The 13095-nt window shown below is 40.3% G+C and overlaps 1 protein-coding gene across 1 annotated transcript in view; it reads left to right on the forward strand.

Moving 5' to 3' along the window:
• Positions 1–1114: 1114 nt before the first annotated feature.
• Positions 1115–13095, forward strand: part of LOC118901841 (flavin-containing monooxygenase 5-like) — a 34246-nt gene continuing 22265 nt past the window's right edge. Inside the window, 1 exon segment of the mRNA XM_036865551.1 lies at positions 1115–1156. Coding sequence (XP_036721446.1) covers positions 1115–1156 — 42 coding nt within the window.

A 13095-nucleotide genomic window follows, 5' to 3' on the forward strand; every position in this document is an offset into this window, starting at 1 on the left:
CGCAACAAGAGAGGCCACGATAGTGAGAGGCCCACGCATCACGATGAAGAGTGGCCCCTGCTCGCCACAACTAGAGAAAGCCCTCACACAGAAAAGAACACCCAACACAGCCAAAAATAAATAATTAAGTAAATAAATAAATAAATATATATCTATATATATATAAAAAAACGAAAAAAAACAAAAAAAAAATACAGATGGAAAAAAAAATTCCTAATGAAACACTAACAAATCAAATATAGTATTATGTAAGAACCATACACATCATGGTCTTGTGAGTTTATTCCAAAAAGACATAGCTGGCTTAACACTTAAAAAGTCATGCAATATAATTTTAACAATGTGATCATCTTAAAAGGTACAGAAACAACATTTTATAAAATTCATAATGCATTCATAATAAAAACTATTGGTTGGCTAAGAACAGAGAGAAATTTCCTCAATTTGATAAGATTATTTACCTAAAACATACAAATAATATCACACTTGATGGTGAAATAGTGAATGCTTCACCCTAACAAGACAAAGGTATCTGTTATCACCACTTCTATTCAACATTGTATTGGAGTTCCTGTCAGTACAATAAGAAGAGAAAAAAAATTTTTTTAATTGCAAAGGAAATAGAACAATCTTTATTCATAAATGACATGACTGTATACATAGAATATCCAAGGAATGTACAAACTACTAGAAGTAATAGGTGAATTTAGCAAGGCCATGCGACACAAAGTCAATATACAAATATCAACTGTATTTCTTTATACTTGCAGCAAACAATTGAAATATGAAAATGTAAAAATAATACCATTTACAATAGGATTTAAAAAATAATAAACTACACAGGACTAAATAAAATGCATAAGGCTCTACAGTGAAAATTGTAAGACAGGCGAAATCAAAGAAGACCTAATAAAAGAAGAAAGAGCCTATTTCACAGAGGAAGATTTAATTGTTACAATGTCACTTCTTTCCAGTTGGTCTATACATTCAATGCAATCCTAATCAAAACCCCAACAGGCTTTTTTGGTAGAAATTGATAGGCTACTTTTAAAATTTAAATGCAATTGCAAAAAAACCTAGAATAGTCAAAATCATCTTTAAAATAAGCATAAAGATGGAGGATTTATACTACCAATTTTCAAATTTTACTCTCAAGGTAAGTAATTAATACACTGTGGTATAGGCATAAGGATAAACAAATAGATCAGTGGAACAGAATAGAGTCCAGATATAGGCTCACACATATATTGTTACTTGACCAATGAAAAAGACACCAATGCAATTCTAGGAGAAAGAAAGGTCTTAGAATAAATGGTGTTGGAAGAACACAGCATCCAGATAGAAAAAAAAAATAAACCTTTACTCTTACACTCATACCATTCACAAAAAATTAATTTTAAATGGATTGCAGATCTACATGTGAAATCTAAAATATAAATCTTCTAGCTGGAAACACAGGAGACTATATGAGCTCGGGGTAGGCAAAGATTTCTTAACTAAGAGCAAAAGGTATTAACCATAAAGGAAAAATGATAAAGTAGATTTCATCCAAATTTAAAACTTCTGCTCCTCAGAAAACACCATTAAGAAAGTTAACAGTTAAGTCACAGACTGGGAGAAAATATTTAAAATACATATATTTGCAAAGGATTTGTAACCAGACTGTACAAGAACTCTTACAACTCAATAATAAAACCACTCAGCTTTTAAAAAACAGGCAAAACATTTTCACAAACACTTTGCAAAAAAAGATACACAAATGGCCAAGAAATTAAATAGAAAGAGGTTCAACATCATTAGTCATCAGGGAAATTCAAATTAAAAACACCATGAGATAAGACCACACACTTACAAGAATGGCTAACAGTACCAAGTGTTGAGAGGCTATGGAGCTACAGGAATTTATATATATAACTGGTGATTTTATAAAATGGCACAACCTCTGGCAGTTTCAACTAAAGTTAAGCATATACCTACCCTATGACCCAGCAATTCTATTCTTAGGCACAAAAGAAAAATGAGAGCAGATGTCCAAAAAAAGACTTGTTCAAGAATAAAACACCTTCTTCATAACACCAAAAAGTGGAAATAACCCAAATGTTCATCAATAGGAGGATGGATAAACAAATTATATATTCATACAATTAAAAAGAGCACCCTACTGATCATGTAACTACTTGGATAAATCTTAAAAATACTACATTGTATAGTGATTCCAAGCACAGAGAGTACATACTATGTAATTCTATTTATATGAAGTTTGAGAACAAATAAAATCATCAAATGTTAACTAGACTTATTGTGGTGGTCATCTCACAATATATGAACAGCGTATTCATATATACAAGCGTTATACACCTGAAACTAATATGTTACATGTCAATTATATCTCAGTAATAAAAAACAAAAACAAAGGAATCTATGGTGATAGAAATAAAAACAATGCTTACCTCTGGAGGTGGATATTGGCTGGTAAAGTGCACAAGAAAACTCTCTATAGGACACCTCTGCTCCACATCCTTCATTACAGTCATTCTACCTCTGAACCATACCTAGAATCATCTCCTTCTCATGATCTCCACTGTCCCCACCCTAGGCCAAGTCTCAACTGTCTCTGATGTGCAGGCCACAAGAAGGACCCTGTGCCTGAAGAGTGAATGGTAGGACAAGAGCCCCCAGAAACTCATCAGATATGAGTGCTGTTCTTCTCAATGTGAATGAGCCATTACCACAAGACTTCCATTCTTACTGATCCAGAATTTTAACTGATTTTCTTTTGTGCTTCAATTGGTTTTTACATTTCCAGTGCATTAACCATGGAAAATGACATTGTTCCTATGGGAATATGTATTCTGATTTTCAGTAATTGATTAAAATTGATTAACTTTTTAGAACCCAGTCATTTCTTCATTGGAGATTTTCCTCTTGTTTTTAATGGTATTTTTAAGTATCTTTAAATCTTTTTTTTTTTTTTTAGTGCTTTTTTTTTTTTTAAGTATTTGTTTATTTATTTATTTATGGCTGTGTTGGGTCTTCGTTTCTGTGCGAGGGCTTTCTCTAGTTGTGGCAAGCGGGGACCACTCTTCATCGCGGTGCACGGGCCTCTCACTATCGCGGCCTCTCTTGTTGCGGAGCACAGGCTCCAGACGCACAGGCTCAGTAATTGTGGCTCACAGGCCCAGCTGCTCCGCGGCACGTGGGATCTTCCCAGACCAGGGCTTGAATCCGTGTCCCCTGCATTGGCAGGCAGACTCTCAACCACTGCGCTACCAGGGAAGCCCTAAATCTTTTTAATGGGTTTATTTTCTGTATTTCCAATCATCTTTGAAAATCACGAAGGGCAGGGTCTTCCACTGCTTGTTTTTGTGCCTTAGAGCAGGGGTCTCCAACCCCCAGGCCAGGGACCGATACTGGTCCGTGGCCTGTTAGGAACCGGGCTGCACAGCAGGAGGTGAGCGGTGGGTGAGCGAGTGAAGCTTCATCTGTATTTACAGCTGCTCCCTGTCACTCTCATTACCACCTGAGTTCCGCCTCCTGTCAGATCAGTGGCAGCATTAGGTTCTCGGAGGAGTGCGAACCCTACTGTGAACTACACGTGTGAGGGATCTAGGTTGCGCGTTCCTTATGAGAATCTAATGCCTGATGATCTGAGGTGGAGCTGAGGCAGTGATGCTAGCGCTGGGGAGTGGCTGCAAATACAGATTATCATTAGCAGAGAGGTTTGACTGCACAGAGACCATAGTAAATCAATTGCTTGCACACTCATATCAAAACCCTATCAGTGAGGGGCAAGTGACAATTAACCTGCATCTGGTGGCAGGCTTTATAGTGGCAAGTGAGTTGATGTACTTCAAGTGTACAGTTGCATCTGGTGGCAGGCTTCAAGTCAGAACCCGACACTTATTTTAGTCCACATGTGGCCCACCCATTATTTTATTTACCACTTCCATTTGCGCCTCTTTCCTGCACTGCGCACTTGTCTCAGTCACAGTTTTGGTAAGCCCACAAGCTAACCCTAGCCAAAATGAATAAAAAACAAACGTTGCTGGAGAGCGTCTTTGAAAAGGGGGAAAGACCCATTGATAAGACAGCAGAAAACTCTAAGACTGCCAACAAAAAGAAAGCTGCATTTAAAAGAAAATACCAAGTCCTACTTAAATTATGGTTTCATTGCAACAGGTGATTCACATTCTCCAAGCCCGTTTTGTATAATTATGTGGCGACTGGCTATCCAACGAAAGCATGAAACCTTCAAAACTGCTTCACCACATGGAGACCAAGCACCCTGCATTAAAAGACAAGCCTTTAGAGTTTTTCAAAAGAAAAAAAACATGAACACGAAGAATAGAAGCAATTATTGAAGGCCACCACTTCATCAAATGTGTCTGCACTGAGAGCATCATTCTTAGTGGCTAACCGCATTGCTAAAGCTAAGAAGCCCTTTACTGTTGGTGAGGAGTTGATCCTGCCTGCTGCTAAGGACATTTGTCGTGAACCTTTAGGATAGGCTGCAGTTCAAAGGGTAGCACATGTTCCTCTTTCGGCTAGCACCATAACTAGATGAATTGATGAAATAGCAGAGGATATTGGGGCACGATTTTTAGAGAGGACAAATGAGTCACCATGGTACACAATCCAGGTTGACGAGTCTACTGATGTTGACAACAAGGCAACAATGTTTGTTTTTGTGTGATATATTTTTCAGGAGGATGGGCATGAGGATAAGTTATGTGCACTTTTGTTGCCAAACAACACCACAGCTGCAGAACTAGTCAAGTCTTTGAATGATTACATATCAGGAAAACTGAATTGGTCATTTTGTGTCAGAATATGCATGGACAGAGCGGCTGCCGTGACTGGACCACTTTCTGGTTTCACTACTTGGGTCAAAGAGGTTGCTTCTGAATGTGAGTCTACGCACTGTGTCATCCATAGAGAAATGCCGACTAGCCAAAAAATGTCACCTGAATTTAACGTTTTGCAGGATGTGATTAAAATTATCAACCACGTTAAGTACATGCCCTTAACTCACGTCTGTTCACGCAGCTCTGTGAGGAGATGGACATAGAGCACACACGTCTTCTCTGATACACAGAAGTGAGATGGCTTTCTAAAGGTAGATCACTGGCCAGGGTTTCTGAGTTACAAGAGTCGCTCCAGAGATTTCTTTTAGAAAAACAATCACCACTGGCAGCACATTTCAGTGACACAAAATGGGTTGCAAAACTTGCTTCCTTGTGTGGCATATTCAACCTGCTCAACGAACTCAATCTGTCACTTCAGGGGAGAATGACAACTATGTTCAAGTTGGCAGATAAAGTGGCTGCATTCAAAGCCAAACTGGAATTATGGGGGTGACGAGTGAACATTGGGATTTTTGACATGTTTCAAACATTAGCAAAGATTTTGAAAGACACTGAGCCAGGGCCTTCTTTCTCCCAGCTGGTGCGTGCTCACCTATCTCAGCTTTCAGAAGACTTTGAGCATTACTTCCCAATCACAAAAGAACCCCGAACTGGGAAGGAATGGACACGACCCATTTGTGAATAAGCCAGGTGAATCGACGTTGTCCGTGCTAGAAGAGGATCAACTGCTTGAGATCGCAAATGATGGTGGCCTTAAAAATATGTTAGAGACAACTTCAAATCTCCGTATGTTCTGGATTAAAGTCAAGGCGGAATGTCCTGAGATTGCCACAAAAGCACTGAAAAGCCTGCTTCCATTTCCAACATCCTATCTTTGTGAAGCAGGGTTTTCTGCAGTGACAGCAACCAAAACGAGATTACAGAGTAGACTGGACATAAGCAACCCACTTCGGGTGTCACTGTCTCCCATCACCCCCAGATGGGACCATCTAGTTGCAGGAAAACAAGCTCAGGGCTCCCACTGATTCTGCATTAGGGTGAGTTGTATAATTATTTCATTATATATTACAAGGTAATAATAATAGAAATAAAGTGCACAATAAATATAATGCGCTCAAATCATCCCGAAATCATCCCCCCCGCCAACCACCCCCACCCCACTCCGTGGAAAAACTGTCTTCCAGGAAACCAGTCCCTGGTGCCATAAAGGTTGGGGACCGCTGCCTTAGAGCAAGGCATGCAGCACTGAATGCACAGGAGGCACAGATGAAATGGAGCAGGACCCTATGGTCCTCCCCCCAGCACCGTGTCCTCTGACTACCTTTTGTTTGTAGAAAAAATTAGTCAAAGTTGAGCCTGTATATACTCACTTGCAAATTTGCAGTTAGAGAAAATTTGAGTCAACGTTTAAAACTTTTTACAAGTAATTTAACAACAACACAAAACATTTTGCCAAGTTTAAAAGTAATTAATTACAAAACATAAAGTAGTAGAGCATTAAAATAAAATTACATTTTAAAAAATTAAGTTTTCAAAGTAATTCTTGTATTGTTCTGAAATTGTAAAACTGATTCAGTAGAGAGAGATTAATATTCAGTTTATAAAAGTACTCATCAGTTTTCCTATAACTAGGTATCTCTAGTACATTCAAAATTATCCAATTTACAAATTAATTTATAAGTTAAACTTCCAATAGGTAAAATGGTTGCATTAAAACACTCTTTTCAGAATTTTATTTTTAAAAGTACTATTATAGTATAAGTTCACATTTATAACTGAAAACTTTTATGAAGATATCAGTCTTTAAAAAGTTACAGGCCCGGGGCTTCCCGGGTGGCGCAGTGGCTGAGAGTCTGCCTGCTAATGCAGGGGACACGGGTTCGAGCCCTGGTCTGGGAGGATCCCACATGCCGCGGAGCAACTAAGCCCGTGTGCCACAACTACTGAGCCTGCGCATCTGGAGCCTGTGCTCCGCAGCGAGAGGCCACGATAGTGAGAGGCCCGCGCACCGCGATGAAGAGTGGCCCCCGCTTGCTGCAACTAGAGGAAGCCCTCGCACAGAAACGAAGACCCAACACAGCCAAAAATAAATAAATAAATAAATAATAATTAAAAAAAAAAAAAAGACGAAAAAGTTACAGGCCCATATTGATACTAATATTAATTAGGGTTGTCTACACAGCAAAATTAAAAATTCAATAGCACAAACAAAATAGCAATTTACTTATCTCTCATGTAAGAGTCCAAGATTAATAGATCCAGATTAGAAGATCCAGTCATTTAAGGCCCCAATCTGATAGTGGACCTACTTTAATACATAGTTCCCAAACATCTCTCTGGTTATCACTATTCTAGGCTACAGGAAAGAAGAGTGAACAGAAGTCCAGGGAAAACCATTGCCTTTTAAATGGGTTAGGCAGAACTTAGTGAGAACTTAGTCATATGGCCACGTGCAGCTGCAAGGGAAACTGGGAAATACTGTTGCTATTTGGGCAGCCCCATCCCAGCTACAGTCCTATAATGCTGTAATAGGAGGAAAACAGATTTTAATGAAGAGTTAGCAGTGTCTGACACCCTTCTAGCCACTAGAATTCTGTGTTCATCCTTCTCCTATTATACTCATCCCCACCCCAAGGGAGACAACTCCAAATTCCATCCAGGTGCTACATCCAGCTCAAATTCTGGGATCTCTGGGTGACTTGCAATCATCTTCCTCAGACTCAGATTGGCTTTTTGTGGTCCAGCAACTGATTAACTCAAAGGAAGTCACTTACTTCTCCAACACCCAATAAACCATGGTCTAATAGAAACAGGATGATTATATGAGAACTTCTTGTTCTTTAGTATTCAGTGGCCCTTCTGCTGCCATAAATCTTGGGGAGGGATAAGACAAGAGGTTAATCTTTTTTAAATCTCAAGGGAGATGCGTTTAGGCAACTGGAAAAAAAAGAAACCTGCTTTTTCTTTCTAAGAGAAAGTAGCATTAGACAGAAGAGAAGATATTTGGTGACAAAAGACATTCTATTTCATGGTATTTGATGGTGACAACACTAGTTAAATAAGGGATTTCTGGAGCAAAGTGAGAAGAGAATCCAGAACAAAAGTAAATAGTAGCTTTTTTTTTTAAAGAAAAATAAGAACTTTTTGATTAGCTTGCCTTAAGATGACTATTGAGAGATTAATGACATTTTGATAATAAGAACCATATCAAAAAGACAGAACCACATCAAAAAACAAAAACACTTTAGTTACTGAGAAATATATATAACTCCATCCTTAAGCTTCTTTCCCTTTATTCTCCCATTAGGGTGTGTTGATGTCCTGTGTTCCCCACTGTGTGTGTGCATGTGTGTGTGTGTTCATATAATTCAGACCATATTTTGAGCAGGAGTCTTCCTGATGGAGCCAAATAATTTCCAAAACCAAAGATCTATTTTTAAACATATTTTAAAGTAGTTGAAATAAGGAAAGCTATGCTCAGCTAAAAGCAGTTCAGCTACAGTGTAAACTGTAAAGGCAGGAGTTAAGCAAAGGATAAGGATGCAATAGAGAGATGAGAAATGGACAAAGGACTTGTAGCTAAATAAGACGTAAAAATATCCTCATACAGGAGCAGTATATATAGTGTTTGAAGCCAAGGCCTGAAGCCAGACTGCCAGGTGTACCGCCCTGCCTTTTCACTTACTTGCAGAAGAAGGGCTTGATAGTACTTTCTCCGTGGGGTTGCTGAGAGGAATTCCTGTGTCCCTTCCTATTCTGCCTTTTGCACCATTACAAGGTAAACCCTTGAGAAATAACCATTGGTCTGGGAAGGATACTTCTGCGGTGAAGTCAGTAAGTCAAACCCAGGGCTGGGGACTTCCCTGGTGGCACGGTGGTTAAGAATCTGCCTGCCAATGCAGGGGACACGGGTTCAAGTCCTGGTCCGGGAAGATCCCACATGCCGCAGAGCAACTAAGCCCATGCACCACAACTACTGAGCCTGTGCTCTAGAACCCATGAGCCACAACTACTGTGCCCACGTGCCCCGACTACTGAAGCCTGCGTGCCTAGAGCCCATGCTCCGCCACAAAGAGAAGCCACCACAATGAGAAGCCCGCACCACAACGAAGAGTAGCCCTTGCTTGCCACAACTAGAGAAAGCCCTCACGCAGCAACAAAGACCCAATGCAGCCAAAAATAAATAAATAAATTAATTAATTAATTAATGTATTAATTTTAAAAAAACACCCAGGGCTGGCATTATTGGCAACAAATCACCTTCAGCAAAGTTGACTCAGGCATTAGTAAAAGTGAAACCGATAGGTGGTGTTTTGCGGGGCTCCAAGGAGCTCCAGTCCTTTATGTCTCAATGCAGAAAGAATTCAGTGAGAGGCAAAGTGATCGATAAGAAGTGATTTATTAGAATAGGATGCTTGTAAAGCTTATAAGCAGGCAGGCCAGAGGGTGCCATGCCCTGAGAATTTAGTAGGCTACAGTTTTATAATCAAAGGAAAAGTGGGGAGGGGGAAAAGACCACCTTGTTCCTCATTCTTTAGTAGACGTCACGCTTGCATCTCAGCTCCTCCTCCAGGCTGGGAGGGGGAGTTTTCTTGTCCCTACATGGTCAAGCTACGACTGTCATGGCACTATGGAAAACTTATTTCAGGTCTCAGTACAATGAGGGTCTTTCACTTTGAAATGTCACCTTTCCATAAATTATTGTTTTTTAAGTGTGCAGAGAGCATGTCCTAGGGGTCGTTAACTTAGTGAGCTCACTGGGCAGGATGTGGGTCTCATACCACCATTGTTTTATTGTTTTGGGACATGTTTTGTCTTATGCTTCTGCTGCATGGGTTTTGTTGCTAAACAGGCCTGCTTGGTTTTGTGGTTAAGCAAACCTGCTTTCTTGAATGATCATTAACTTACAGGGGTCACCCATACTTTTTTCTTTACTTACAATCCCCTAGTGGGTTTAACTATTTAAGTACCTAATTTGTCCCTTTACTCTGTCCCTAACATAAGGGGCGCAAAGATGCATAGCATCAGCCACAACGTACCTCTCCCAGAACCCCTTACACCTGTCAAAACAGACTCCTGGGTTGAATGAGCCCTGATTCTGACCCAATGTGTGAAATCTTACATCCATTACATTGGTATTTCGTGCATAATTTTGTATTTGAAGAATCTGTTACATTTTAAAAGTGGATATTTTGTGTGTGTGTTTAATTAATTAATTTATTTTTTTTAAATTTTTTGACTGTGTTGGGTCTTCGTTTCTGTGCGAGGGCTTTCTCTAATTGCGGCAAGCGGGGGCCACTCTTCATCGCGGTGCGCAGGCCTCTCACTGTCGTGGCCTCTCTTGTTGTGGAGCACAGGCTCCAGATGCGCAGGCTCAGTAGTTATGGCTCACGGGCCTAGTTGCTCCGCGGCTTGTGGGATCTTCCCAGACCAGGGCTCGAACCCGTGTCCCCTGCATTGGCGGGCAGATTCTCAACCACTGCGCCACCAGGGAAGCTCGGATATTTTGTGTTTGTAATCACACAGGTAACTGTGTGAGGAAAGCGCTTTTTTACAGTATTTTTATTTTTTTGAAATTATCTGTTTGTGTATCAGTCTTCTCTACTAAACTATAAGCTCCTCTAAGTAGGAAACTTAATCCCCTCACTCCTCACTGTACCCCAGCACACAGCTCAGTGCATGGGTATTTTAAAGTAAATTTCTTCCCGTAGCACAGAACCAAAGATCCGATTTGTGGGGTTGGGGGTTGGGTTGGAGAGGTGGATGAGGGGCCGGGATGTGTTTTAACAGATCTCCTGAAAGATAGATGTTCTCCACTTAAGCTTTTGGAGCAAGACTTGCTTCGGGGTTGTTGGTGACAGTTTCCCTTCACCAGTAGGAGTTTGTCACTATAAGACAACACCAGGAAGTTAAAAGTAAATGAGAAGGGCGGGTGATGGAGATTCTGACCCCTAGGGTCTCCCCTGAGAGTAGCTGAGAGTGCGGGCCACTGCAGGTGAAAAATAGAGAGGTCATAAGGTTAATTTTTTCTGCCCAGAGCAGGTTTGGCCCACGTTTTATCCCCTCTGTGAGAGTAATGGGTGCTGCTGAGTGGGCGGTGTGTTGGCTGAAAGGAGGTGGAGCTGAACAGCCCCTCCACATTGGCGATTGCTGCTGTGTGTACTTTGTTGCTTTATATTTCTTTGAAAAGAATGGAGGGACTTCACTGGTGGTACAGTGGTTAAGAATCCGCCTGCCAGTGCAGGGCACACAGGTTCGATCCCGGGAAGATCCCACATGCCGAAGAGCAACTGAGCCCGTGCGCCACAATGATTGAGCCTGCGCTCTAGAGCCCGAGAGCCACAACTACTGAAGCCCACGCGGCTAGAGGCTGCAGTTTACTTTCACGTAGTAAAGTTCTAAAGTGTATATGTGATATAATGTAAAATGAGGCATATTTAATACATTTTTATATAAAATATAAAATTAAGTAATAATATTTAATACATTTTTATATAAAATATAAAATTAATAATAAACACCCTTAGATGAATAGGTGTTTTTAATTTTAAATATATCAACCCCCCCACCACCATCAAAAACACAACTGAATGGATACAAAAATATTTAAAAGAGGGTAACTGTAGAGCAGTGGTTGTCAGCTTTGGCTGCAACACTGAACAATCACCTGGGGAACTTTAACAAACTTTAACAAATACTGATATCAGTCCATCCAGATTCTGGTTTTATTGGCCTGGGGTGTCAATAAAGCTCTCCACTAGTTATTTCTAATGCGCAGCCAACATGGAAACCTTTGTCCTTCAGCTTTTACCCCAGCTTTCCCAGGTGATAAATGAGGATGACATTGCGTGTTTAAAACAAAATCGGTAACAGTTCATTGAACAACCATTTCTGAAGCTCAGACTTTGTTAGATGGTGTGGAGATACAGAGTTATATAACCTCCTGCCACTGCCCTCAGGCACTCTGCAGTTTAGCTAAGGATGTATGGAGAAAAGACTTCTGAGGTGGATGGGATAAACTCTGGTGCCCTGAGCTTTCCGGGGCCAGCACACGACCTCTTACCAGCAGATCTCAACCTTGTCTACACATTAGACAAGGAGCAATTAAAACAGGGTCTCTGGGAGTAAGGACCACCAGGCATTAGTATTTTAGAGTTCCCCAGATGAGTCCAGTGTGAAGACAATGCTGTGAACAACAGTCCTAAGACAGCTTCTGTCCCTCAGGATTCTGAGAGTCTGTCAAAGGAACAGAAGCTCCACACTGTTCTCAATCCTCCCACTGAAGGGGAGTCATTTTGCTCCTTTCTTCTGCCCTTACTATTGTCTCCATTCCCTTCAGTTCCAATTACACTACCCTACGTGCCCGGTTCTCTCTTTTCCCATATGAACTTCCTACTCAATGAGAGTCATGTGCTTAGGCAGGAAATACAATCAAGGTACATCTCTAGAGGGCAGATTATTCACTTATGGTAGGAAATACTAAAGTGCAGGAGCAGAAGCTTCTTTTTCCACTCATGGACCCAGTACTTCTCTGCCCTCACTCTCTTTTATAAAGCAGTGAGTTGACAGTGATGAACCCTATGTAGGGTCCAATCAGGTGTTTAGAAGGGCTTGAAGGTTTTTATTGACACACAATAACATTTTGTTGTCTTAGTTACTTGAAAAAGAATACAAATATATGATTATTGTCACAGACGTAAGATCTGTGATTCAGTTAGCTCAGTGACCCCAACAGACCTACTGTGGAAAGCATGGTTCTACTCCTTGTACTAAACTTTGAACCCTTGGAAAACAGGGACAGAGTTGTATTTTTTAGCACTAATATAGTGTTTTTATCACAGAGAGACTTTAGAAATATCTACTGAATGAATGAATGAAGTCAAATTTAATAGTTAGGAATGTGTCTACCCCTGCCCCCTCAAACATCTTGGTTTCAAAAGGACCCTACCACTCATTAATGTACCTTTTTTTTTTAAAAAACTGCTATGTACAAACAACATGTTTAAATAAACTTTGAATTTTAGAACTGTGTTAGATTTACAGAATTATTAGGAAGTTAGTACAGAGTTCCCATATACCCCATGCCCAGATTATTTTTTTGAATTTTATTTTATTTATTTTTTTATACAGCAGTTTCTTATTAGTTATCCATTTTATACATATTAGTGTATATATGTCAGTCCCAGTCTCTCAGTTCATCACCCCACCCTCCCCAACCCCCCACCACTTT

This window comes from Balaenoptera musculus, chromosome 1 (genome assembly GCF_009873245.2).
Source record: "Balaenoptera musculus isolate JJ_BM4_2016_0621 chromosome 1, mBalMus1.pri.v3, whole genome shotgun sequence".
Classification (NCBI taxonomy): Eukaryota; Metazoa; Chordata; class Mammalia; order Artiodactyla; family Balaenopteridae; genus Balaenoptera; species Balaenoptera musculus.